Source organism: Eubalaena glacialis, chromosome 12 (assembly GCF_028564815.1).
Source record: "Eubalaena glacialis isolate mEubGla1 chromosome 12, mEubGla1.1.hap2.+ XY, whole genome shotgun sequence".
In the NCBI taxonomy this organism is placed as follows: domain Eukaryota; kingdom Metazoa; phylum Chordata; class Mammalia; order Artiodactyla; family Balaenidae; genus Eubalaena; species Eubalaena glacialis.
This window is the reverse complement of record NC_083727.1, coordinates 51,208,308-51,234,175: the sequence shown is the minus strand read 5'-3', so window position 1 is coordinate 51,234,175 and position 25,868 is coordinate 51,208,308. Positions and strand designations below refer to the sequence as shown.

The 25,868-nt window shown below is 37.5% G+C and overlaps 2 protein-coding genes across 7 annotated transcripts in view; one reads left to right on the top strand and one right to left on the bottom strand.

The window, feature by feature from the left end:
* SESN1 (sestrin 1) overlaps positions 1-15,604 on the bottom strand; it is a 121,032-nt gene extending 105,428 nt beyond the window's left edge. Inside the window, exon 1 of one of the 3 annotated variants that reach the window (XM_061207715.1) lies at positions 14,870-15,604. In XM_061207715.1, coding sequence (XP_061063698.1) covers positions 14,870-15,148 — 279 coding nt within the window. In that variant the 5' untranslated portion in view covers positions 15,149-15,604. The remainder of the gene's footprint in view (positions 1-14,869) is intronic. The other 2 variants (XM_061207714.1, XM_061207713.1) reach the window with 2 other exon arrangements.
* A 6-nt stretch (positions 15,605-15,610) lies between these two features.
* CEP57L1 (centrosomal protein 57 like 1) overlaps positions 15,611-25,868 on the top strand; it is a 54,040-nt gene continuing 43,782 nt past the window's right edge. For 3 of the 4 annotated variants that reach the window (XM_061207719.1, XM_061207721.1, XM_061207722.1), the window contains exon 1: positions 16,498-16,603. The gene's annotated coding sequence lies outside the window, so the exon portion shown is untranslated. Of the gene's footprint in view, positions 15,856-16,497; positions 16,604-25,868 lie in introns of those variants that run through there. The other variant, XM_061207720.1, reaches the window with a different exon arrangement.

The window sequence follows — 25,868 nt, the reverse complement described above, 5'->3', positions numbered from 1 at the left end:
TACCTTCAACATCTGAAATAAATAATAAAACATCTGAGCAAACTTCCTAGCTCCATGCTTCAGCGACCAGACCAATTTGGAATCTAAGTGCATGTGTAGTTTCTAAGATAAGTCACCCATCCTGACTATGTATTATTAGTTTTATTGCTTTTTGGAGTTTACTGTTTACCAACTGGTATGAAAATACTTTAGTATTTTAACAAGTATTGCTGTGCCAGTGCATAATGACTGAACATCAACCCTAGTTTATGCTGTAAAGTTAATTCATCAGACAATATTCAAGATCTTAGTTCTATTTCCTTTCAATGAGTTTTTAAATACAATTTATGTAATTTTTGCAACTTCTTTTAGCCAGCTCAATCTTTAAATTATGATGGTATTACCACATGGAAACTGCAAAGCTAGAGTTGTTTTATTTATAATGCCCAACAGTATAGTGAGAAGGAGCTCTGACAAAAGTCACAGTTACATGTTCATACATGCACTGACAGATAGCAAAAGGAAAAAAAAGGGGGAGGCCACAAAAAGGAAACAAAAATGAGGCCAAAACTTAGTCTGCAGGAAAGAACAACAGAGCATTAGTTACAGCCAGTAATAAGAGGTTTGGTTTGGGCATGTTGGGGATAGAAGCAGTGTGTACTTATATAAACAAACAGATAAGCTAAGAAGAAAAGTTAATTATTACATTAAAAGTTATTTGCTCCACTAAGCTGTCTTTATTACCCAACCCATTCTGATCTTTCCTCGCTCTGAATTATTGTAACACTCTATATGTCGTTTAATTTTTCCACATTGATTTTAAGTCATCTTCCAATATAAAAATAATATGTGCTCACGAACAAAACCAAAAAGACTATAGGAAAACAGATTGGTGCTTAAGGACGTAGAGTCAGACATGCTTCCTAACTCTCAGTATTCACTACTTGAGTTAAGTTGCTTAATCTTTCTGTTTCCTCATCTATAAAATGTAAAACTCACGTCACAGAATGGTTGTAGGTATAAAACTAGATATTGCAGTAAAATGGGCCTTCAAAGGAAGTGCACAGGTAGTTTGTAAAAATTCTTCCAAAATGTGAATGTAAATGTCAAATATAAAAAGGCAAAATATAGCAAGAATTGAGTTTTGCAGATCTGGTGTGACACAGGTAGTGTCACCAGCAGTTGCACCACCTTTAGGAGCACTGAGGACCAAGGAAAGCAGTACCCAAGCAGGCTGGCAAGTGCTTCTTCTCAACGAGAGAGCCTAGCTTTTGAGACGTTCATGTTTCCTTTGCTAAATAAATTAGAAACTTAATCTAATTTCAGAGTGAGTGGGTGTATTCATATTTGTATATTTGTTTTGTTTTGGGAAGATAGCTTCCTCAAAACCTGTAACCCACATGAAATCTTGCAATGTTATATGTCAAATACTTATAACAAAGCCTGGCATATGGTGAGCACTCAATAAAATTAAGTATTTATTAATGATTATTATTATGAAAAGAAAAATTAAAATCTCCAATAATCCCACCTTTAAAAGAGAACCAGGGTTTTGGTACTATTTTGGTACAAGCAGGTTTCCTGACATTTTCCCCTCTCTATAAAAAATATATATATTTGGCCTACTATTTTAAAAGTTGCTTTTCCACTTAAATATATAATTTTTTTCTTTTCTTATACATTTTAAAACAACTTTCAATAATTATGTAATAGTCCTTTATACAGATGCATCATAACTTAATTAACTAATAATTTCGTTATTGGATATTTAGATTACCAACTTATATATAATAATATAAACACATTTATATCATAAATAACACTACAGAGATTATCATCATACATAAATCTTTTTCAGATGAGTTCTTAGATGTGGAATCACTATGTACATACACTCCCACTAACAGTTGCACTATTGTCAACGTACTACCACAAAATTTAACATTTTTAGTGAAAGTCTTGATTTGTTCTTAATTGCTTTTCTCTAAATCATCGTAAAACTCTTAACGGTAGTGGTTGTTTTCAACTTCTTTTTATATTTCTCACAGTGCCATAACAGTGTTAGGCACAAAGAAAGATTTTAAATGAATTCTTACTTTAAAAAAGTATTCCCATGCCAGCCTTAGATGGAGAGGGAGGTCAGCTAGAGGTATAGTGGGGTTCAGGAAAGAAAACAATAACCCTGTTATTATTTTAAGAAAGGAAAAAGAACAATAATTTAGTTTCATTCCAACCAATAAAAAGCATTTAATACAAATATGTAGTACTAAAATGACAGAATATTTATCTCAAGGTTTGACTCTTCACATTTTACTACAAAATTACTTCCAAGTTCAAAGAAGGAGCCATTGAAGACCAGTATAAATTGGAATTAGACACCTCTTAATCAGAACAATTACCACTAAGGATTTATTTATAATAATAAAATGCACTAAAGGGAACAAAAAATAATAATAAAATAAAATGAAGATTAAAATACTCATTGCTTGGTGGAAGAGCCAAACACAACTCTAGCTTGGAGTGAAATTTTTGTTTAGAAATTTACTTTTATACGTTAAAATGAAAAAAGAAAGAAAAGGGCTTGCCAGACACCCATACTCCAATACTTAGTACAGGCCCGATCATGCAAGATTTGTTTAAATCTTCAGCATCTAAATAAGATGAATTAAACTTTTAATGCAGTATTTAGGGAAAAAAAGCAAATGTAATCATTTGTTAGTAGTTTGTTAGTAGTTGTCACTAATGAAAGAAGTATAATATTTAAATTTTCCATCTTCTTTGACAAGGTTTATTTCCATAATTATTATTTTCATCATGCCATACTAGATTTTTAGAGTACATGTCATAGGTACCAAACCTCTGACCTAACAAATGGTATGCAAAAGTATACAAAATGGCACTTACTATTATGAGTTTGAAAATATTTTGTGCTTAACAGTATAGTTATAATGGGGTTTACAATTAGAAAATATCAGTGAAATATTTTAAAATCTAATTTATAACATATAGGCAACAAAGTTAACAATGTCTAAACAATTATGTTAGTTTAACACAGTTCAAATTGGGTAATTTCTTAAAATTGTTTTATAATTTTAGTTCGTAATTTAAGAAACCAAGATTAAAATGTTCCAATTTGATCAGATAAATGTTGAACTATGGAAAGGACAAGAAAAAAATACCTTTTACACTATTTAAACATAATCCTTTATGATCCTATGATAATTTTCCAAATAACTAAATAAAAGAATCCAAAGACTTTAAAGTATGCACGGGAAACATACAAATGGAAAAATGATTTCTATAAGAGCTCAAAGTAATGATATAATCTGGGCTTGACTTCTTAAAAAGACAATAGAAGCCCCTTTTCTTTTTAGCTGTAAACAACTTGCTGTATGACATGTAACGCAATACAATATTTTGGGAAATCTCAAACATTTATAATCCACGAGAAAAATACTCAACACTCCTACACTATTTTTTTTAAGCCCACAATAGTGCAGTCTTTCAGCTACAAAGCCAGAAGCCAGTTATAAAACCAGTACTTTTCCGCTAGAGTTACTTGTGGGGCGGGGAAGGGGATGTTCAGCACTGCAAACGTTAGGGTCTAAAATAAGATCATTGCAAGGAGTTACTACAGCACTCACACTGCCAGCACTGTCATGGCAACAATGAACTAGCTAGGAGAATGCTCTTTTAACATTCAAAGCTAATCTTGAGTCTATTACTCATGGAAATATACCAAATTTTCTTTTAGGCAGTTCACTAAAGAAATCATCTTACTTGGTAATCTCTTAATGTAAAGATAAGCCTTTTATATATCATATTTCCAAGATCACAGTCTAGCACCTTCTTGCAATCAGCTGAAATTTATAATGACAACATAATGAAAATTATATGCCACAGTGAAACACAAAGATTCAATAGAGTTCAAATGCAATTTCAAGATGGGTCAGGGTTTAAATAAGAATTTGATATGCAATTTAATAACATCTGAGAATGTGGTTTCTCCTAGAAACCAAAGTTTTACATTTCATCCTGAAGGAAAAATAATTTGGAAAAGAAAGTAATATATATTTTCATAAATGGGAAAGATATTAAATTTTTATTCAGATAATGCAGTATAATGATGAAAAGCATGGACTCTGGAGTCTCACAGCCTGGGTTTGAAACCTGGCTCCTTTTCTTACTGAGCTATGATACCTTGGGCAAGTTATTTAACCTATCTGAGCCTTGATCTTTTTTCCTGATGCATAAAATGGGGATAATAATACCTACTCTTACAGTGTTGTGGTGAAGATTAAATGAAAAGGGTTAAGAATATATGAAAAGGGTTAAGAACTAGGTTTCGCATACAGAATGCCTATTCTTATTACATTCAAAAATACACGTTCTACGAAACTAGAAAGATTAAGAGACTGCTGAAAATGACTTAAGATAACTTTGTCCCAGTGTGTGGCAGATTATAAGCGGGGCAGGCATGGGAGCTCAGGAGGAGCCCCAAAGACACCTGCCATGCCCAATGAAGCAAATTCAAGAAATCAAACATGATACAAAATCTCTTCAAGCCCTGTTACTTCTGGGGTATCTTCTGGGCAATGTAATCTTTGCTTAGTTACTTTGTTCTTAAAATCATATCAAGCAGTCTAGGCCAGGCCAGTTATCGGGCCAGAGTGAAAGGACTGTTTTGAGGACTTTCTGCTTAATATGTCAAGCTCCCACTGGGGGAAGCAGAGTAGGAACATTGATAGTGCAGCTTTAATCTCCTCAGTAGACCGTCAAGGCAAGCAGTCTCTGCAGCAAATTTGCCTGAAGTATCAGACATGAATTGACTAGGCACAGAGAATTCAGTTGCTTACTGACAGCACTGGCATATAAGTCATCATTTGCTTTTCTACATTTTATACCCCTGAAGATACATTGGAAAGTCAGATGTTCCTAAGTGGAATAATAGACGAGCATTGTATCAGGGGAGGAATCCGGTTCCCAGAGTGCTAAAACAATGTTTATAAAACCCTTACTTTGGTTCCTAGAGGTGCTATTTCCTCTAGGATGCTATTCCCTAGGGCCAAGGGACCTGGAAAGTAGGTGAAAACTTTCCCAGTTGCCCAGAGACTTGGGGTACCCTAAAGAGCATATGGTGCCAGAGGGCTCAACTTCCCATCTCCTCTCCCCCAATTGCACTGTGAGGGCAGAACAGAATACTAATAGTTAATATTCACTGAGTGCTAACTGAGTTACAGTAAACATTGCACATGTTACCTCATTTAATCCTCACAGCTCTGTGAGGGAACTGAGGCTTAAGCGGGTTATATAACTTGCCCAAGGTCACAAAGCTTGGCAGAGTAGGACTTAGAGCCAGGTCTGACTGACTCTAAAGCCCATGGTTTGAGCATTCGCCTTTATTGCTGTCCAGGTATTAAAGCACAGGCCTTGGCAATGGACCTCTCCATGTACACTTGACCCCTGGATGACACATGCAGCTGCCTGCCTGCAACCCCTCCCTACTGGTGCCACGCTGACATACTAGAATGGTGCTGAACTCCAAGGAGGGGATGGATGCTACAGATCTGCCATCACCCACGGGGCAAAATTCTGGGTAAGTCCACCACTTACCCTGAGGCAGTGGTTGGTTAGAAGCATCCTTTGGTAAAGTTGGACATAGCATTAATATGCTAATATATTAAAATTTACTGTACAAAAGGCAATTAGGGGTGTAAATACATGTGGATACAAAGGGTGGGATATATGAAAGTCAATTATAAATCAATACATAAAAATCCTAAACTCTAAACAGAAAAATCTTAAAGTAATGCCAGTTTGGAGTTTGACTCATTAGCTAAAAGACCTAGATCAAGTTCATCATCATCTTCTTTATTATCACCAATATTCATCACCATCATCACCAATATTTACTGAGCACTTACTGTGTATCAGGCCCACTTCTACATACTTTACTGTTCACTTAATTCTCAAAACTACCCTGTGAGAGTGGTATTATTATTATTATCCTCATATTACAGCAAGTAAACAGTCTCAAAAAGTTTATTCATAATTAAATTTCTACAGTATATCAAAGTTTACAAAATGCTTTACCAATATGATCTCCTTTAATTTTTATAATCACATCACAAGGCAGATGTTAAAATTATGTCAATTCACAGATGAGGAAACAGACTACAGAGGTTAATTTATTCATGGCTGGTAAAGAAAATCCAAGATCTTTAAACCCTTCTGAAGTAATATCTCTAGTCAATGTGAGACTGTGTATATTTAAAATAGATGGTTAGAAAGAAAAAAAAAAATCAAGAAAAAGCAAAAGCTTCTTTTGTTTTTAAAGTAGAATAATGATTAAAATTAAGAGAAGCTTACAGCCTTTCCTTTGATATGTCAAAAGATAGATAAGCACAGCGCTTGGCACATAATAGGTACACAGTAAATACCTCAGGAATGAAATGAGAAGAGATATTCACTGCGTTCAGTGGTAAAATCTATACTGCCTCAATAAAATTTCAATTATTTCTTATGCTCAGAATCTCTGTCATCAAGAAAACTGAATAAATATAGATTAATATTTTATAATTTAAGACTGCCAATGTATACATTACTTGTTAGATGAAAATATAGACACACCTTAATTTGGTGAGGTGTAATCACTATCAATGATTTGAGAGATCTTATTTTGTGAGAAAACCCGTCTCCCTATCATTTAAATCACTTTATACTTTTGAAAGGCTTCTCTAAATACGTCCTTCAGTACCACTGATCATATCACTCTACCACTATTTTGCAAGGCTTGGCCTTTATCACATGATCGGAAGAATTTCTTACTGTGTTTAGGCTATGAATAGCATTTGAAAAATTACTCAGTTATAATTATAGACAGCTAACACCTGCCAACTTGCTAGAAAATGAAATCATGTCAAGTTTAAAGACGACTGTGCAATGCTTGTCAAACAGTGAAGTGTCAAAACAGTAAATGCCCATTTTTAGTGGGGTAAACTAAGATTCTAATTAGACTTTACATAGAATTGACAAATTATCCTAGCTATTTAAGAAAGCATATGTATATGTATGTATGTGTATATTTTATATATATATATATATAAAATATATATGTATATATTATATATATATAAAACCTTGTCAATTTAAACAATTTTTAAGTTAAAACATTAATACTATTCATTTAATGACTATATATATATGAAAGTTGATTTGGGTAATATAACTAACAAAACTCACATCATAAATTTTATTTTCCTTTAGTGTGGTTTAAAAGCTTAGGAAGTTGTTTGAAGGTAATTTTATAATATAAGTAATATTTTAGAAATTTATGAAGACCTTTCCCTTTTAAAATTAAAAATAGAGTAAGATTTAAAGAAGGCATAAAACTAAAAGTATCTCATTTTTCTAAGGTAATTCCATATTTCATTGCAATCTTATTAGATTTTTCTATAAGGAATTATAGAAAAGAGATAAGAACATGAGAAGACATAATTCTTGTGTTGCCAAATTTCACGAGTCTTTTTCATGTAAACTGAAACATGTCACAAATGATGACAGTCTACTAGCAGTATACAGGCTTTCAACAATAAAAATGCCTATTGTGAAAATCCAATAAATGGTCCTAACAGCTATCCTACAAAAACTCCCTAAGTATTTCCAGTGAAAAAGCATTTTTTAAAAAAACAAGCATCTTTTTTTTTTTGAGCAATAAAATATTTTTTTTAACATCTTTATTGGAGTGTAATATCTTTACAGTGTTGTGTTAGTTTCTGCTGTATAACAAAGTGAATCAGCTATATGTATACATATATCCCCATATCTCCTCCCTCTTGCATCTCCCTCCCACCCTCCCTATCCCACCCCTCTAGGTGGTCACTAAGCACTGAGCTGATCTCCCTGTGCTATGCGGCTGCTTCCCACTAGCTATCTGTTTTACATTTGGTAGTGTATGTATGTCCATGCCACTCTCTCACTTCGTCCAGCTTACCCTTCCCCCTCCCTGTGTCCTCAAGTCCATTCTCTATGTCTGCGTCTTTATTCCTGTCCTGCCCCTAGGTTCTTCAGAACTATTTTTTTTTTAATTCCATATATATGTTTAGCATACGGTATTTGTTTTTCTCTTTCTGACTTACTTCACTCTGTATGACAGACTCTAGGTCCATCCACCTCACTACAAATAACTCAATTTTGTAAAAAACAAGCATCTTTTAAAAGACTTTTTTTCTATACACAAATGTCATGGTAAATGTATCTTTACTGACATTAGTTTAACTTGGTGTAGTAACCAACAGGAAAAAAAGCAAAGCATAAAATAATGTTCCCATAGTGTGACTTAAACTTCCAGTCTGCCCATTGCCCCTAGTAATACCATCATCAAATATTCTGAAGAACCCTCAGATGCCTCTGAGTTTACTGTGCCAGCGTAACTGAAGTAGTAGGTCATACCATCAAGGTCAATTAAGGTCTTTCTCTCTTAATGTAATAAATGTGATCTACAAAAGCTGGGTCAAAGTAAATCCTATTTTCTATTGACTTCAATTAAAAAGTAAATATTTTATCATGGTGTGAAAAAAATAGACTGATTTGAGAAACTGTGACAAAGAAGAGATTATAATTGGTGGCGAGGCTTGCTTGGTGCTGATATACATCCAGCATAACTTTCATCCTTTTATGCAATTTAAGTACTTACTGCCTTCCCTCCACCAGCACCTCCCCTGTCCTTCCACAAATTCTAAAATTTCCCCATGCCTCTGGTTCCTCCAGTACATGCTAATTTGCTACTCATAAACACTGTCTGTTTTTAGATATGAAATTATTTATGATTAAGACATAACACCAAATAAGGCCCCATTGTTTCAAAGTTCTAAGTGATTAACAATCCTTCATCAAACCGAAGATTCTACAGCTACCTTCTGTCACATCAAAGTTTCAACAAATCCTTAAGTTGGCTGTTTATTATCTACTCAATTGGTTAAAAGATATCCTGCAAATTTCTAATGGCTTACAAAAGGAAAATAAATATAACCCTAAAACAAAGAGAACAGCACATCTATTTTCAAATTCTTTTACTCCAAGAATGATCTGTGTAGCACTTTAAGGGCACACAGTATTAAAGACAAGAAAATAATTCTAATTAAGCTAAACTATTGTTTCAGGGAGTCCTCCTGACATAAACAACCCATGACCTTAAATTGAAATCTAATAGGCAAGTGTTTAACATCCCATTTCCCTACAAAACACTACATCCCATTTATAAACAAAAATAATACTAGAAAAATATTTTAAAAATTGATCATTCTGGTTTTTTATTTGTTTGTTTCCATGTTAGAGACCATTTGGGGCACTGTAACAGGAATAAAACATTTGAAATCTGAAAACTTAAAAGAAAAGAGTATCCATGTTAGTTTCAATCTTTCTTAAAGTCAGAACAAAGGAAGAGGACACTGAGGGTAGATAGTGTAGATATGATTCATCCTGTAAGCCAGTGAGCAAAAAGAACACAGGCTCTCTACTTTGTTTTCAAACCATTTAGAAAAAAAAAAAAGTTAAAGATTTGCCTTCAATTTCTTTACATTCTTCTTCCAAAGAAGCCCTGACAACCTGAGGGTAAATAGTATTCTCCTCTGAGCTCAAAAGCAAAGAAAGAAAGTGGTCAAAGATAGGAATAAGAGGAAGCACTGAGGAGAGAAAGCAAGCCAGGAGGCTTTCTGAGGGAAAGGGACGGAGTTCTCAGTGTATCAATAAAATAAGGAAGGCCAAAAAACAGTGGATATGGAAGAGAGAAGCTCAGTGTAAACACTGAAAGAGGACTTTCATATTTGCTGTGATACCTAAGAGTCAGCAGTGAATGTTTGAGATGGACTACCTTAAATTTTTGGCTTTGACTAGACATGGCAGTAAAATAGAAATAAAAACAAAACAATCATCTTAAAAGGCCAAATCTGCTTCTAGAATGTTCCGAATCTGTTATATTTTATAGCATCATTGTAAATTAGTTACATTTCCAACCTAATAGAATCTAAATTATAACTAGACTAAAGCAATATATTATCTAGTTAGATATGAGTTTTATTGGCAGCCTCTGACTAAACCTGTCTTCTGTCCCTCTTCTTCCTCACCAACAGAAATCTTTGTTCACATGATGGGGGCTCTCCTGGCTCTTAGGGGCTGAAAGTGGATTAATCCAAACCAAAAATAGAAATGCCCAATTTCCTTGCCAGTTACTGGCTTAGTAAAGGGCATGTGACACTGGTCAACAGAAACTGAGAAGAAGTCTGCTGGAGGGTTTCTGGGGAAAGCTTTTCTTCCCTGATAGACGCATGGGAAAAAATGCTTTTCCTCTTAGCTGCAAATGGTCAATGACTGCACATGGCACCTGGAGAACAAAAAGATAAAAGGCAAAAAGGTAATGTAGTTCAGCTAATGAATCAATCTTTCAGCCTTGAAATGGCCTAACCTCCAGACTCATTATGTGAACAATAGGAGGTTTACTAACCTCTTATTGTTAAACCTACAAACTATATATTACCCAATGGATACCAACTAGATACTCCAACTGCAACTCTACAACTATAAATGTGCACCATACCCAACAACTAAAGTTTCATTTCTCCCTGGGGGGTAACAATCACTTCACTAAATGAAAAGTCTCCTCCATCCCACTTAAGATAAATACTTCCTTACTTGGTCTAAGTTTTCTACCTTAAGCCAAGTTACTTTCAGATAGTGTTAATTGCTGACAGGCATATAAGAAAATTTGTTTTCCTTTGTCATGGTATAGAAATGAAAAGGATCAAATGACTACTCTTAGAAACGTACTTGGCTATTTTGGATACTCCTCATAATGTTTCGATGAATATACACATACTCACATTTTCCCCCTTAATTACATGTATCATAAAGACAACAGTCACCAGTGGACTATAATAGTATATTGGGCCACTCCATTCATTTGCTTAGGGAATCAAGCATATCCAAAAGGTATTATGGGTGTAAACAAACAAACAAACAAACAGCACAACTAAAACCTCCTATGAGAACAGAAGACCTTCCTCTAAAACAGGGGACAAATCTAATTGATCTTCCAGTCCTGACTATAGTGCCTGGCACAGAATAGTTCTCAAAAATGTGTTGAACAGATTTAAGTACGCTGACTTGAAATCAATAAATTGAGAACAGGAATACAAACAGAGAATGCTATCTCTCAATGTGCCAATTTTTTGCATGTTTAGCCATTCTGAGTTGAATCCATCCTACCACCACCCTACCATCTCTCCCTGACCATACTCCTCTGAGCTGACCTATAGCAATTAAGGGCCCCTTCAGGAACAGCTGCAAGAATTGCAAATGCAGTTCAGCTTTTGCTGCTTACTAGTGAATAACAGAAGGCATTACGGAGCACTACATTATTTTGTTTCCCTTGTGAGGCTGGTGCTGGAGTGTGAGAAGTGAGGCTGCAGCATTAAGTGGACGCCAGATGATGCTGGACATTAAGTAACATACTTAAGTTTAGATTCTATCCTAAAGGATTTTAGGGAGGAGAGAAACATGGTCAGCTTTTTATTTTAGATAAATAGCTCTGCAATTATGTGGAGGATGGATATAAAGGTGGTTGAGAAAAGTGAGAGATAACAATGTCAGGAGTAGAACAGTGGTGGCAGGGGCAGAAATCCCTTTAAGAGCTATTTCTAATCAGATTTATCATAGGCAACTTAATTTCAACATGTCTAAAACAGAACTCATCATTTCCCTAAAGTGACCCTCTACCACTCTTTTGTCTCCTGAAATGACTTAATTATTCACCAAGGAGTTCAAGCTAGAAACTTTAGAGCCATCCTTGATTTTATTTTCCTCATCTCCCATATCCAATTAAATACTATACCCCATGGTTTCTAACTCCTAGCTCTCTCCCAAATCTATTCACGTTTTTCCACTTTGTCCACTACATCTTACTCCACCATTTTTGCTTTGGACTACTGAACAACCTCGTAACTGTTGCACATTCACTCTCGACCCCTGAAATCCATTCTTCAAATTGTTTCCAAAGTGATGCTTCTAATACACCATGTATCATGTCACCATCTTGCTCAACACCCCTCAGTGGCTTCCCATTGTTCCTAGGATAAAGTCTACAACTCCTAACATGGCCCACAAGATCCTCTGTTCTCTGGATCCTGCCTAGAAACAGAATTCCTAACTTTATGGGTGTTTCTTATGTGCTAGGCACTGTGCTATGCTTTGTAAGCATTATTTCATTTTATTCTCATTGTGAGGCAGGAACTATTAGCATCATCCTCATTCTGCAGGTGAGAAAACTGAGTCAAGGAGAGATTATGTAATTTACCTAAGGCTGTAGAATTCAGGTCTGACTCCAGAGCATGTACTTAAACTTTCACACTCTCCTCAAACTGTATGCTCCAACCACACTGCATTACTTTCCACTCCTAAATTCACCTGCTCTCTCTTACCATGAGGCCTTCACACACACTATTCCCTATATATGGAATGTCCTCCTCACAAATCTCATTTTTGCCTGGATAATATCTATTCATTTCTGCTTAAATGCCATCTCTTCAGGGAAGTCTTCCTTTACTATCTAAAATTATATTGTTTATTTGTTTATGGTCTGTCTCCCTTCAGTAGAATGTCAAAATTGTTACCACTGATTCTCAGTTCTTAGAATGGCATTCAGCAGGGGTTCAAGTAACATTTGTTGAATGAAGGCATGAATGAATGATGTAGGGATGAAAACTCCCTAATCTAGTAACTTCATCTATTCAGACTAAGAAACAGTATTTATTTAGTAGCTTCCAGGTCCCAGTCAATACTCTTGAGAACTTGCAGCCCTCCTGGGGGAGACAGACACATAAACATGTGATTATAGCCCAATATAAGTAAAGTGCCTGTTAGAATTGTAGCTGGAATAATGTGCAATAGATGCAGAGATGAGAAAGAAGGCATAAATTGATGGGAAACCTTCACAGTAGAGATTCTTGAATCCTTTTGCAGGATGAATGAGTCTTGAAATACATATCACATAGTCCATGTATTTCTTTCATGAAAGGGGAGAGCAGCATCCATTACATATGGGGCACTTTACATCTCATTTATAATAATTTATATTATTTATTATAGTAATACACCTCTGTATTATTATTCCCATTTTATAGATGTGGAAATCCAAGCTTAAGAGAGGTCAAGTAAGTTAACTCGTTCAAGGGTATGCAGTATATTAATAAAGGAGGAGAACCTGAGCCCAGGTCTGACACCAGTACCACTTTACTTACCATTATGTTAGTCCTTTGACCCTGTACTCCCCAGAGACTAATTACTTCTGTTTTCAATCTAATGCTTAACAAAATTGGTTATCTGGTTTCCCATTCTAATATAAAAAAAAGTAGCAAAATAAAAGATTCAGGAAGAGACTGAAGTGAAGTATACCAACAGTAAGGGAAGGAACAGAAAGACTATAAAAATTGAACACACAAATTCAAACAAAATGGATCATACAGTCCTATATATACATTCCACCCTCAGCTGTACAACAGTATGTACTTGATGTGCATAATGATGACCCCATTATGAAAAAAACAGTTGTTGTAGTCACTACACTAAGAGATAGAGAAATAACTTTTGATGCTTAAAGAGGTAAACTTCAAGTACTAGAATAATTCCTCTCTAGTAACTCTGGATAAATATAAATTGTAACTATTGTTTCCACAGTGTTTGTGAGAAGAAATATCCCGAGATCTTAGAGTCTTCATTTTATACACATTATTATTTTTCTGTTGCTTTAAACTGAATTCAAACCAGAATAGAAAAACTGTTCATCTTAGCTTACATATATACCCAAGTAAATTATAAATTTAAAAAACTTCTCATACTATGACTTTGAACACATGTGGATTGAGTAATTTAGACTGATAAGCTTAAAGACCATTTCTGACAATTCTTAATATCTAAAAATCTTTCCCTTAAAAAAACCTTCTAATAAATCTTCTAATAAAACAAGATAAATTGAATATGTACAAACAGGAGGAAAACTATAACATCCTTTATCCTTTGCACTCACAACTTAAATAGGTATGCATGTAAAAAAGAAAAGAATCAAACAACTTAGGCAAACACAGAGAAAGCTAGTTAAGTAACTGACCATAACAGTCTACCATTCACTCAACCTGGATCCAATTTTTCAATCTGCAGATGTCAGCTCCTTTATAACATGGGCTTTTATTATTTTATATAATTCTTTCAGAAAAAAAAGGTTGCATTTAGGGAAGATTCTCGGTTTTTTTGCTTTCTTTTTAAGAACAAGAGGAAATTGTTTCACCAGTTATCTTGAACAAGCTGACCAGGAAACATTTAATATCTTTATCATTTTAGAGGGTTTTAACCGTGAAACTTTCCACAGAGAACACTGTTTGTAGCAACGTGAAAAGCATACTGGCTACACTTCCCAACAACACATAAAAATGAATATAAGGAAAAGTATTTATTTGTAATTAACTGTAATTTTCACATATTTTGCCCAGGAGGAATGCATTTCTTTTTAAATTTTTTTTTATACAGCAGGTTTTTATTAGTTATCTATTTTATACATATTAGTGTATATATGTCAATCCCAATCTCCCAATGGAGGAATGATGCATTTCTGCTAAAACTCTCTAGAAAGACAATACTTGTTTAGTTGTATTTGAAAATTACTTTTACTTTAGTTCACCTTGTCCAATTTTAACCCCAAATTCAATGTTTTACAAAACAGTCTAAATTTAAGATGTTGAGTGGTTCAAATTATAACCTATTTGAAGCAAATACAAAGTGAATATCTGCAAGTAAAACTTCACATTACTAGATAAACAGTTGTACTTAAAATGCTATTTCTTACCTGGACGCTCTTCAGAATAAACTCACTTTTCTCTCTTACATCTTTAAAGGGACACCTCTTAGAAAGCATAAGCAGATGAGCAAGAAGCTTATTCAACCCATCCAAAGAAACAGCATTTGAAAGGCCGTCTGCTGGACGATAAGGTGTCTCTTTCACCAAACGAAGACACTCGGTTTTTCTCACAATGATCTGCCTAATGTTTTCCAGTGATGTCTCTCTAGTAGTTGAATCTCTACTGCACAGTCCATCCCATCTCACTTCATTCTCTCCTTCAGCCATGACAATTGGAGTTTTTTCTTTGCTGTCTTCAGTTACCTTTCAGCATGTCCCCCAAAGCACTTTGCATTTTTAAAAACGAGAAATGTAAGAATAAAATCAGAGAACTCGAATCGTCATGAAAACATACGTCTGGGTGACATTTGGAGCCAGAAGTGTCTTCGATCTACAAGATAGAGCTCGCCCTCTCCTTCTGTCCGGAGGGGCAGTCTTCTGGTCAGAGACTGAAAAAAAAAGTTGGAAAGTTGAAACCTTACAGCGCTGGCTTTGCTGGACAGGCAGTGTCGGGAAAGTGTTCTCCTCCGTCTCTCGGGGTCAGCGGATATCCTCACGTTGCGGAGCTGTCAAACCCTTACTCTGCCCAAAAAGGCTGGTAACACCTGAACGCTCACCAGCCATTCGGTGTTTTTTGTCTGTGCAGCCACGGTGTTCTCTGGAGCGTTCCCACCCCGCCCCTCCTCCGGCACCAGTCCCCGCCTTCCGCAGCTCCTCCCTCACGGCCGGGCGCTGGCTGGGAAGGCTTGCAGAGCCCTGGCGGCCAGAGACCCTGGCGCTCCCGGGGGGGCGGCAGCCTCGTGCAGCCGCTGTCTCGGTGGCGGCGTTGGGGGAAAGCGTCTCCGGCCTGCCGGTTCCGGACTCCCCGGGCAGACGCCGCTTCTTTTCCAATCCTTGCGTCCTCGCCCACCGCCCGCCAGGCCAGACAGGCACAGGTCGGCCCCGCAATCCCCGAGCGCTGGGCTGGGCCGCGAAGCTGGTGGAGCGGCTGGGCCCGCGGCGCAGAGCCCGCCCCTTCGCCCAGCCCCATCGGTGGGGCTCGGCCCAGAGGGCGGGAGCGGGGAGGGAAGATGGGGTCCTCACCCCCAGCCCCTCCCCTTTCTCCGCCCGGCACAAACGAGGAGCCGCCCCCGCCCCTGCGCCCTGTTCCCCGCCCAAGCAGACGCGACCCGCGGAGGCAAAGCCATTGGAAAAAACCCCGCCTTCCCACAGGCTACCTCCAGACCCCAAGTCCGCGCGCGGCCGCCAACCGCTACCGGCCGTTACGCTTGCGTGACGGCGGGCAGCGCGCATGCGCCTTAAAAGGCAGTTACTCTGCGCCGGGGGGCGTTTTCTGTGCTCCGAGGTTTGGATTCTTTGGCCTGAACAAGGGGAAAGGAAAATAAGGGACAGCTGAAGTACACAAGCACGGCAGAGAGTGTAGCACAGACGTACACCTGGAAGTTCTTGAATCTAAATTTAAGGTCAGCCTAAAAATAGAAACGGTCTCTTTATTACGCCAAACCCAGGTTTAAGAAGGCAGGGCGTACTCGCATTGACTTCTGGGAAGTATAGTTTTGGTGCTCCCGGCGCGTTCTGTTTGCGACAGAAACTACAGCCCCCGTGAGCCACTGCGACGTTGCCTGTGGCGGCCTGCGAGCCAACGGTTAGCGTTGACGGAGATTGACTGAGAGCGTCGGTTTGGTGAGCACTGTGGGCTTGTTTCCACTTTTCCTTTGACAGGATTTTTCCTTCCTTCATTTTCTCTGGGATTTTAGAAACCAAGCCATCTAGGGCTGTATGCTTAGTCCAGGGACTTCTGTTCGTAATCTACGTGGGAAGGACTAGTCCGGGTGCCCAATCCCGAGGGCGCGTTGAGGCGAGAATTTGGGAATGGTTGCTATCCTGAGGGTCGGAGGGTGCAGCATAAGGCCAGGCAAGGAGCATGCTGTGGAAACGGGTGCTCCGCGCTGCTGCCTCTGCATCCGCTCTCTCAAGTGGGCTCGCGCGGGATGGATTAGGTACCCCTGTGCAATTGCACCTTTGTTTGCCATTGCACGGGGGTGTGGTTTATTTGCTCAGTCAAATGTCACCCCAAGCCAGGCTTTCAAAGAGAGTTGTCAGATCCATTTTGTATGAGACTAAAGGAGAAAGAATCCCCGGTATTCCTAAATATGAATTTTTGCAGGCTTTAAGGATACCATATGAAAAAAGACATATAAAAATCTCCAAAATTTAGTATTTTTTAAAGATTAAATCATTTGTTTACAAATTACTTTGATTTTAAAAAGTCATTCCTCTTGAGGAAAGTCGACGTTTGAAGTGTTGTCAATGGACTGAAAACCAAATTAGATTTTAATCCTTCACGTTGCAGAATAGATGTGTTTCTTAAAACTTAGCCTTGTTAGGTACTAAGTATACAACAGTGGAAAAGACTGTTATCTAGTTAAACTAATGGTTAAACATACTACACAGTACACACATTAAACATACAGTACTATATCACTGGGATGGCTAGAAAGAAGATCACTTAACCCAGTCTTGGGAAGTCAGGGAATTCTTCATCTCAGGGAAAGAGGGCCAAAAGAACAGCATATGGTGAGGCCCTGAGTGAGAGAGAGAAGATAATTTCAGGAAACTGCAATAAGCCAAAACCATACATATTTTGAGAGGGATCGCTTTTTGTGTATTGATGTACTTTGAAGCAGCAAAGAGAAAGGTACTGTGAATTTTCCAGATAGTTTCTGAAAGTCATCTATCCTTGAAGAGATTTATAGTTCTGATGAATTGGTTTAATTTGGAAAGCCTTTGACATTCTAATGTTACTGGTTTAAATCAGAATTTTAAAAAAATGAGAACTTCTTATGAGTATGATTTCAAAAACCAAAAAAGCCATTCCTTTTTTTTTCTTTTTGAGGGGCTCATCCTCCTTTGTCCAGCCCACAAAGGGTAGGGTAGTTTCTTAAGTCCGAGTCTCCTTTTTGCTGTGTAATTGAATATGATCTCATTCATAGCCATGGTTTTGCCACCACCTATGACTCTTAAATCTATAGCTCCATCCAGCTTCACCTTTCAGCTTTCTTATATACATCTCCTTGATATTTCTTGGATATCTCAAAGTACCTCAAACTCAACATGCCTAAAACCAAATGCATGGTTATCACCTGTGAATCTGATTGTTTTCCAGTGTTCCCTACTTCACTTTAGGGCACTACCATCCACTTATGATGAAAATTTGAAACCTAAGCATTATTTTTTTTTTAAAATAAATTTATTATTTTTGGCTGCGTTGGGTCTTCGTCGCTGCACGTGGGCTTTCTCTAGTTGCAGCGAGCAGGGGCTACTCTTTGTCGACGTGCGCGGGCTTCTCATTGCAGTGGCTTCTCTTGTTACGGAGCACGGGCTCTAGGCGCACGGGCTTCAGTAGTTGTGGTGCACGGGCTTAGTTGCTCCGCGGCATGTGGGATCTTCCCAGACCAGGGCTCGAACCCATGTCTTTCTTAATGTCCTTCATACCTCTGTATCCAAATTATTATTAAGCCTTATCAATTTTATCTCCCAAATATCCCTCAAATCCATCCTTTTCCGTGCATCTACATAAGCACAGTCTTTTCTAAACTGCCATAATCTCTTGCCAAGACCATTGCAATAGTGATTATTCACTCTGGTCTTTCTCCATTAGTTCTCCACACAGTAGCCAGAATAACTGTTTCAAAATTCAGATTTCTCTTAAAACCATTTAGTGATGTCCTGCCTTGATCTTAAAGGCAAAATTTCTTTTTAAAGCCTAATGTCATTTGGTCCATTTCCACCTTTCCAGCCTCACTTAGTGTACCAGTCTCCACCTATCTGTGCTTCAGCCATACAGATCTTTCTTCAGTCACTGGTTCTCATATTCCTTTTTATCCATTTGTTCACTCAACAAATATCTGTTGAGTGCCTACTATATAACAGGACATTGAGGTTATACTACTGAGCACAATGTACAAAAGTCCCTACTCTCATAATCTTACATTCTACTAAGGAGAGATAGACAATAAATATGTGACATGTATAGTAAATGAAGACAAATGCAGTGGAGAAAAATAAGAACCAACTCAGAAGGGGGATGGAGAGTGCCAGGTTTTGGGGGGAAAGGTTCACTTTTAAATAAGGTGGTCAGAGAAGACCTAATCAAGAAGGGGACATTTGAGGGGATCTGAAGTAGGAGGAGGAGTAAGTCATGCAGATGCCTGGAGGAAGAACGTTTCTGTGAAGAGAACAGCCAGTGCAAAGGCCTGTTAATTTGTCAAATTAAACATTTGACAAATAGCAGTGTGGCAGGAGAGGAGAATAACATGAGGTCACAGAGGATGGAGGTCATGTAGGTGATTGAAAGAACTTTGACTTTTTTGATTGAGATAGGAAGCCATTGGAAGGTTTTGAGCAGATGGGTTGCATGATCTGACTTTTTAAATTGATTGCTTCTTTTACATTGCGTTGATCATGGACCATGGAGAAGCAAGCGTAGAAGCAGAGACACTAAATAGGAAGGTAAGGTAATAGTCCAGGTGAAAGATGGTAGTGGTAGTGGGCCAGGGTGATAGCAGTGGAGGCAGTGGGAAGAGGCCAGAGTCTGGGTATATTATGAAAGTATAGCCAACAGGTTTGCTGACAGATTGGATATGAGGTGTGAGAGTAAAAGAGTCAAAGATGATTACAAGTTTTTAGCTTGAGCAACTAGGAGGGAATTACCATTCAGGGTCATGAGAAAGTCTCCATGACTTTGTGTGTTTGTGTGTTGGGGTAGCAGGGTAAATCAGGAGTTTAGTTTGGCCGTGTTACGTTTGAGATGCCTCTTAAGACATCTAAGACACATCTAGAGGTGTGGAGCAGGCAGTTCGATAAATGAGTCCAGAGATGAGGATAAAGATCTGCCTATAGATAAAATTTTAAGTTTCACAGTAGTGTTTTGATAGTAGATAAACACTGAGAATAGCTGGTATCACAAAAAGAGGCACTCCATGGAGTTTGGGTCGATTTGGATTTATCTGCAACTATGCGGGATTCGCCAGTGAACCGAGAGAAAAACCTAGAGTGTGGCGTCCTAGAAGCCAAGTGAAAGTGGTTGAGGAGGAAGGAATGCTAAGTTATGTTAAATGCCGCTCTAGGTCAAGTGAGATGAGGATAGCTGATCACTGCATACAGTAACGTGGAGCTCATTAAGAATCTTGAGAGCAGTTTCAGTGCGGTAAAGGGTAGAAAAGCCAGAAGGGTGTTTTATTTGAGAGAATAGGAGAAGAGCTAGAGACAGTGAGTATGGTACTGTTTTCTTTATCTAGACTGTTCTAGCCTAGTCTTTGACTCCTGTTCCTGTAGATCTTAGCTGAAATATCACTTTCTGAGAGAAGTTTACCTGATCTGATTAAATGCCCCTATTGCATACTCTTATTGTGCTGTATACTTTACTTGCTAATAAGTTACAAATGTAGTTTTACGATTGTCGGTGTGATAATTTGACTTAAGTGTATCTGCTTCTAAAGCTTAAGCAGGCCAGAGCAGCAGCTGTGCCAATTTTTGCACATCATCTCCAGCTCCGAGTACAGTGTCTGACAGTTAGAATGAACTTAATAAATATTTGATGAAAGAATGAATGGAAGAAAAATGTAATGTCAATTTTCAAAGGTGTTGCATATTTACCTGTTGTTTACAAAAACACAAGATAATTAATGGATGGAGGAGGGTATTTTATAATGAAAACATTTTAGAAGATTAGTCTTAAAAGAGAACAAAACTGGGACTTCCCTGGTGGTCCAGTGGGTAAGACTGCGCTCCCAATGCGGGTGGCCCGGGTTTGATCCCTTGTCGGAGAACTAGATCCCACATGCATGCCGCAACTAAGAGTCCTCATGCCGCAACTAAAAGATTCCCCCATGCTGCAACTAAAGATCCCGCATGCCACAACTAAAGCTCCTGCATGCCACAACGAAGATCCTGTGTGCCTCAACTAAGACTCGGCACAGCCTAAATAAATAAATAAACAATTTTTTAAAAAAAAAAGTGAGCAAAACTTTTATTGCTAGTGAGTTGTAGTGCTCACCCTCATGAAACTGGATTTGCTGATATCTTTACCATGTTCCTGCATGTCTCATCCTGTTATAAAATAGTTGCGTATATTTACGTAGAGTATAAAGTAGAGGATATCCTCTACTTTATACTCTACGTAAATATACGCGACTGTCCTCTACGTTCATTTATGCTTTAAATGAATAGTGCTCTAGTCAAGGAAAAAGCTGACTGGCTGGTCTCCAACAAGAGGCCTTCACTATGAAATTCATTGATGAATTAACTGTAAGAAAAACAGGGCTGCTAAGTCTTGTGCACTTACAAACACAATCTTGCTACGTGCACCAGAGTTTGTGAGATACACACACACACACACACTTGACTGATGAATTTATCAGGATGCCAGTTTATTGATATACTTTGAGATATTTGTCAAGTTGATAGCATACTGATTCTCTGACTAAGGGGTTTTCTGTGTAGGAAGATTATATGAGAAATCACCAGGTTGCTTAGGAGCTTGGAATCACAACAAAGGAAATTAGATGTATGTTGTGGTCACTTAATAGCATTAAGCTCTGAGAACCTCTACAGTAGAGCTTAAATTGCCTCCAGTTTTTGCCCCTCTGAGTTACTTTTTCTATTCCTGACAGCTCTTCTTTTTGATGAAAACATAATGTCTTTAAATATGTTAAAACATTTATATTGTAGCCTAGTCTCTGGTGTTAGAGCCATTCTGTCTCTATAAGCTAACTTTGCATATATCTGCTCTGGTCCATTATGTACTGATTTATAGTTTAGCCTTCTGAAGGTAATATTATTTCTAAGTTTTTGTAGGCCCCACATATCATAGGGGTGTACATTGATGTTAAGCTCAACAATGAGGTCTGAGCTAGAGATGTATTATAACTATCAGCCTATTAGAGTATTTTGTTTTATTTTGCTTTTAACTTACCATGTTTGTGTGCTTACTGCGGTTCAGGCAGTCTGTTAAATGCTTTGCACTTATATTATTTGGCCCTTACATAGCTAAAAAAAAAAAAAAAAAAAAAATGCTAGAGTTGATCCAAAGCTTACTCTTAACCATTATGTTAGTGTTATACTATAACCATGGGAGCAAATACAGTTGGCTATGGTGAGGATGCAGAATAAGAGCCACGGTAGTCTGAAACTGACCAGAGAAGGAAGGGAATAACCAGGAAATGGGCAACCAGGGTTGAAAATTTCAAGAAGAAATGACTAGTCAATATGCAGAATGCTACCAACATGTCTAGAAGGCTAAAGTTACTGAATGGTTTGACAGTAGGTAGTCTCTGTTACCCTATAATATATGCATCTGGCGTGTATTCCCATATTAATATTGAATTACTATGCTGTATTGAGATAAAGATTGATTGACTTGGGTTGGCCTAGGGTAAAACCATGCTGCTCCTTGAAGATAGGAGAGTCTCTCCTAAAGGGCTGGCATTTCTCTTGTTCACCTCTACCAAAAATGTCGGTTCCAGATCAGGAAACGACAACTTGGATAAAAGGATTTAAGTAAGTGGGGATAGGTAACTCTGGATCCTTCTGGGTTCTCTTTCCTAGGTTTAGTCTTTAAGGAGGGGATATGGTAAGCATGGATTCTTGGGTGGTGGGTGCTAAAATAGTGCTCACCAGTTGAGGGTAGATCAGGAACTATGATAGAACAGGGCCTAAAAGCCTCAGAGAGAAAATCCTAACTTTTAAGATTCACTGCCTGGTTACTTTTTTGGTGTCTGTGCTTTCTTCTCTTTTATTATCTTCTGGCTTTGGTAAAGTCTTATTTAAATATTATAACTTTATCTTTGCTGTATCAAGATATATAAGGGAAAGAGTCATAATCATAGATCTAACAAGGCTCTAGCATTATAAGGGAAGCAGCACCCTTCTCCCAGTGAGGCCAGTGAGGAGGGACAGCGATAATGAGATCTCCAAGGGGAAAGTGAATATTAAGGACAAGAACTGGAGCTTGTAGATTTAACTCATAAGTTCCTCTTCTGCATGTAGAGATTCTTCTTCCATTGTCAACCTCAGAGGATCTGAGTTTTATTTATTAAAGAAGGCAGTGCCATTTTCCTATCAGAAAATGACCTTTTCCAGTGCACTTACAGGGGAATGGAGGAATGAAAGCCTGATATTTGCATTCATTTGTCCAGTATTTATTGAAAACCTAATATGGACAAGCTCTATGATTGGCACTAATTATACAGCAGCACAATTAAGAAGCTGCCGTTAGGAACTGCCCTTAAGCATACAATCTGCATGGAATATAGACTGTTCTTTGAAGAAGTTTGGCTGAACAGGGAGGGATAGAGATAGGGTAGTAGCTGAAGGACTGTGTAAGTGATGATGAGAGAAGGGTGATGTTTAGCAGGTAGACTCAATGGGATTTAGTGACTGTTTGGATCATGGAGATAAAAAAAGGAAATGCCTGGGGGACTGCTATCCAGATGGTAAAGAGTAACTCCTTCCATTAATCAGAGTAGGGAATATATTAGGAAGACCAGTCTTGGATGGAAAGATACTGAGTCCAGGTTTGCACATGTTAATCATCTTGTTTGAGGGACTTATGAGTCATTCAGGTGAACAATGACCAGTACTGCTTATGAACACCTTCTGTACATGAAACTCTAAGTGTACTTTGTGAGATGTAGCTATAGATTCAAATAGTGAGAAGAGCATGGACCTTGGAGTCACAGTATCTTGGGTTTGAATCCCAACTTTACTTCTTACTGGCAGTGTGAATTTGGCCAGTTGTTTAACCTCACTAACTTTGAATGTGGGAGATGAAATAGCCTTAGTTTTCTTACCTGTAAAGGGAGGATAGTACCTGCCTTCCCAGGGCTGTTGTGAAGATTTAATGAGATAATGTAAAGTTTTAGATTAGCAATTGGCACTCAAGAAACAGTATCATAAATCACAGCAAGATCCTTTTTGACCCACCTCCTAGAGAAATGGAAATAAAAACAAAAATAAACAAATGGGAGCTAATAAAACTTAAAAGCTTTTGCACAGCAAAGGAAACCATAAACAAGACGAAAAGACAACCCTCAGAATGGGAGAAAATATTTGCAAATGAAGCAACTGACAAAGGATTAATCTCCAAAATATACAAGCAGCTCATGCAGCTCAATATCAAAAAAACAAACAACCCAATCCAAAAATGGGCAGAAGACCTAAATAGACATTTTTCCAAAGAAGATATACAGTTTGCCAACAAACACATGAAAGGCTGCTCAACATCGCTAATCATTAGAGAAATGCAAATCAAAACTATAATGAGGTATCACCTCACACCAGTCAGAATGGCCATCATCAAAAAATCTACAAACAATAAATGCTGAAGAGGGTGTGGAGAAAAGGGAACCCTCCTACACTGTTGGTGGGAATGTAAATTGATACAGCCACTATGGAGAACAGTATGGCGGTTCCTTAAAAACCTGAAAATAGAACTACCATATGACCCAGCAATCCCACTACTGGGCATATACCCTGAGAAAACCATAATTCAAAAAGAGTCATGTACCACAATGTTCATTGCTGCTCTATTTACAATAGCCAGGACATGGAAGCAACCTAAGTGTCCATCGACAGATGAATGGATAAAGAAGATGTGGCACATATATACAATGGAATATTACTCAGCCATAAAACGAAACGAAATTGAGTTATTTGTAGTGAGGTGGATGAACCTAGATAGAATCTGTCGTACAAAGTGAAGTAAGTCAGAAAGAGAAAAACAAATACTGTATGTTAATACATATATATGGAATCTAAAAAACAAAATGGTTCTGAAGTACCTAGGGGGCAGGACAGGAATAAAGATGCACACGTAGAGAATGGACTTGAGGATACGGGGAGGGGGAAGGGTAAGCTGGGATGAAGTGAGAGAATGGCATGGACATATATACACTACCAAATGTAAAATAGGTAGCTAGTGGGAAGCAGCCGCATAGCACAGGGAGATCAGCTCAGTGCTTTGTGACCACCTAGAGGGGTGGGATAGGGAGGGTGGGAGGGAGATGCAAGAGGGAAGGGATATGGGGATATAAGTGTACATATAGCTGATTCACTTTGTTATACAGCAGAAACTAACACAACATGTAAAGCAATTATACTCCAATAAAGATGTAATAAAAAATAAAAATGAAAGAAACAGTATCATCAAAATGATCATCTTTATGTAAAATAATACTTGTCCTTCAACTTGATTGATATTAATGAAATATTTATAAAGTGCTTTGTGGTTGAACTGAAAAGTGTTATTTTGTATAATGCTACTATTGTTGGCATTCTCTAAGATTTTATAATGAGATCCTTGAGTTATATTTCATTTTTCCCAAATTTACAACTTAGCTTTAATAATATTTTGCATTTTAAGCTTCTTAATTGGGGAAAGTTGCCATAAGTAAAAATATGGCAATTATGATTTTTTTTTCATAAAACAGAAAAATGAGAGATTACTATATTTCTGAGCAAGGACTCCATGTCCAGCTTTGTTATAGAAATTTTTAAAAACACCATATTTCATCTGTAACATATCTATATGATATAAAAAATGTAAAGAATGTATATTTCAAGAAAATATAATTACCAATCACATAAAATTTTATTTAATGTGATGCAGTTTTATACTGTTTAATTCAGAGCTCTTAATTTTATAATGTCTACCTTATTTTTCCAGCAGCAAATAAAGTAAATAGATATTATGGAATTTAGAAGAACTTCTCCAGGTCGGTAAAACTGAGTGGTTCTTTTTTTTATTGTTGAGTTGTAGGAGTTCTTTGTGTATCTTGGACACAAGTTCTTTATCAGATATGTTTTTTGCAAATACTTTCTCCTAGTCTGTGGCTTGTCTTTTCATTCTCTTGCCAGTGTCTTTTGCAAAGCAGAAGTTTTAAATTTT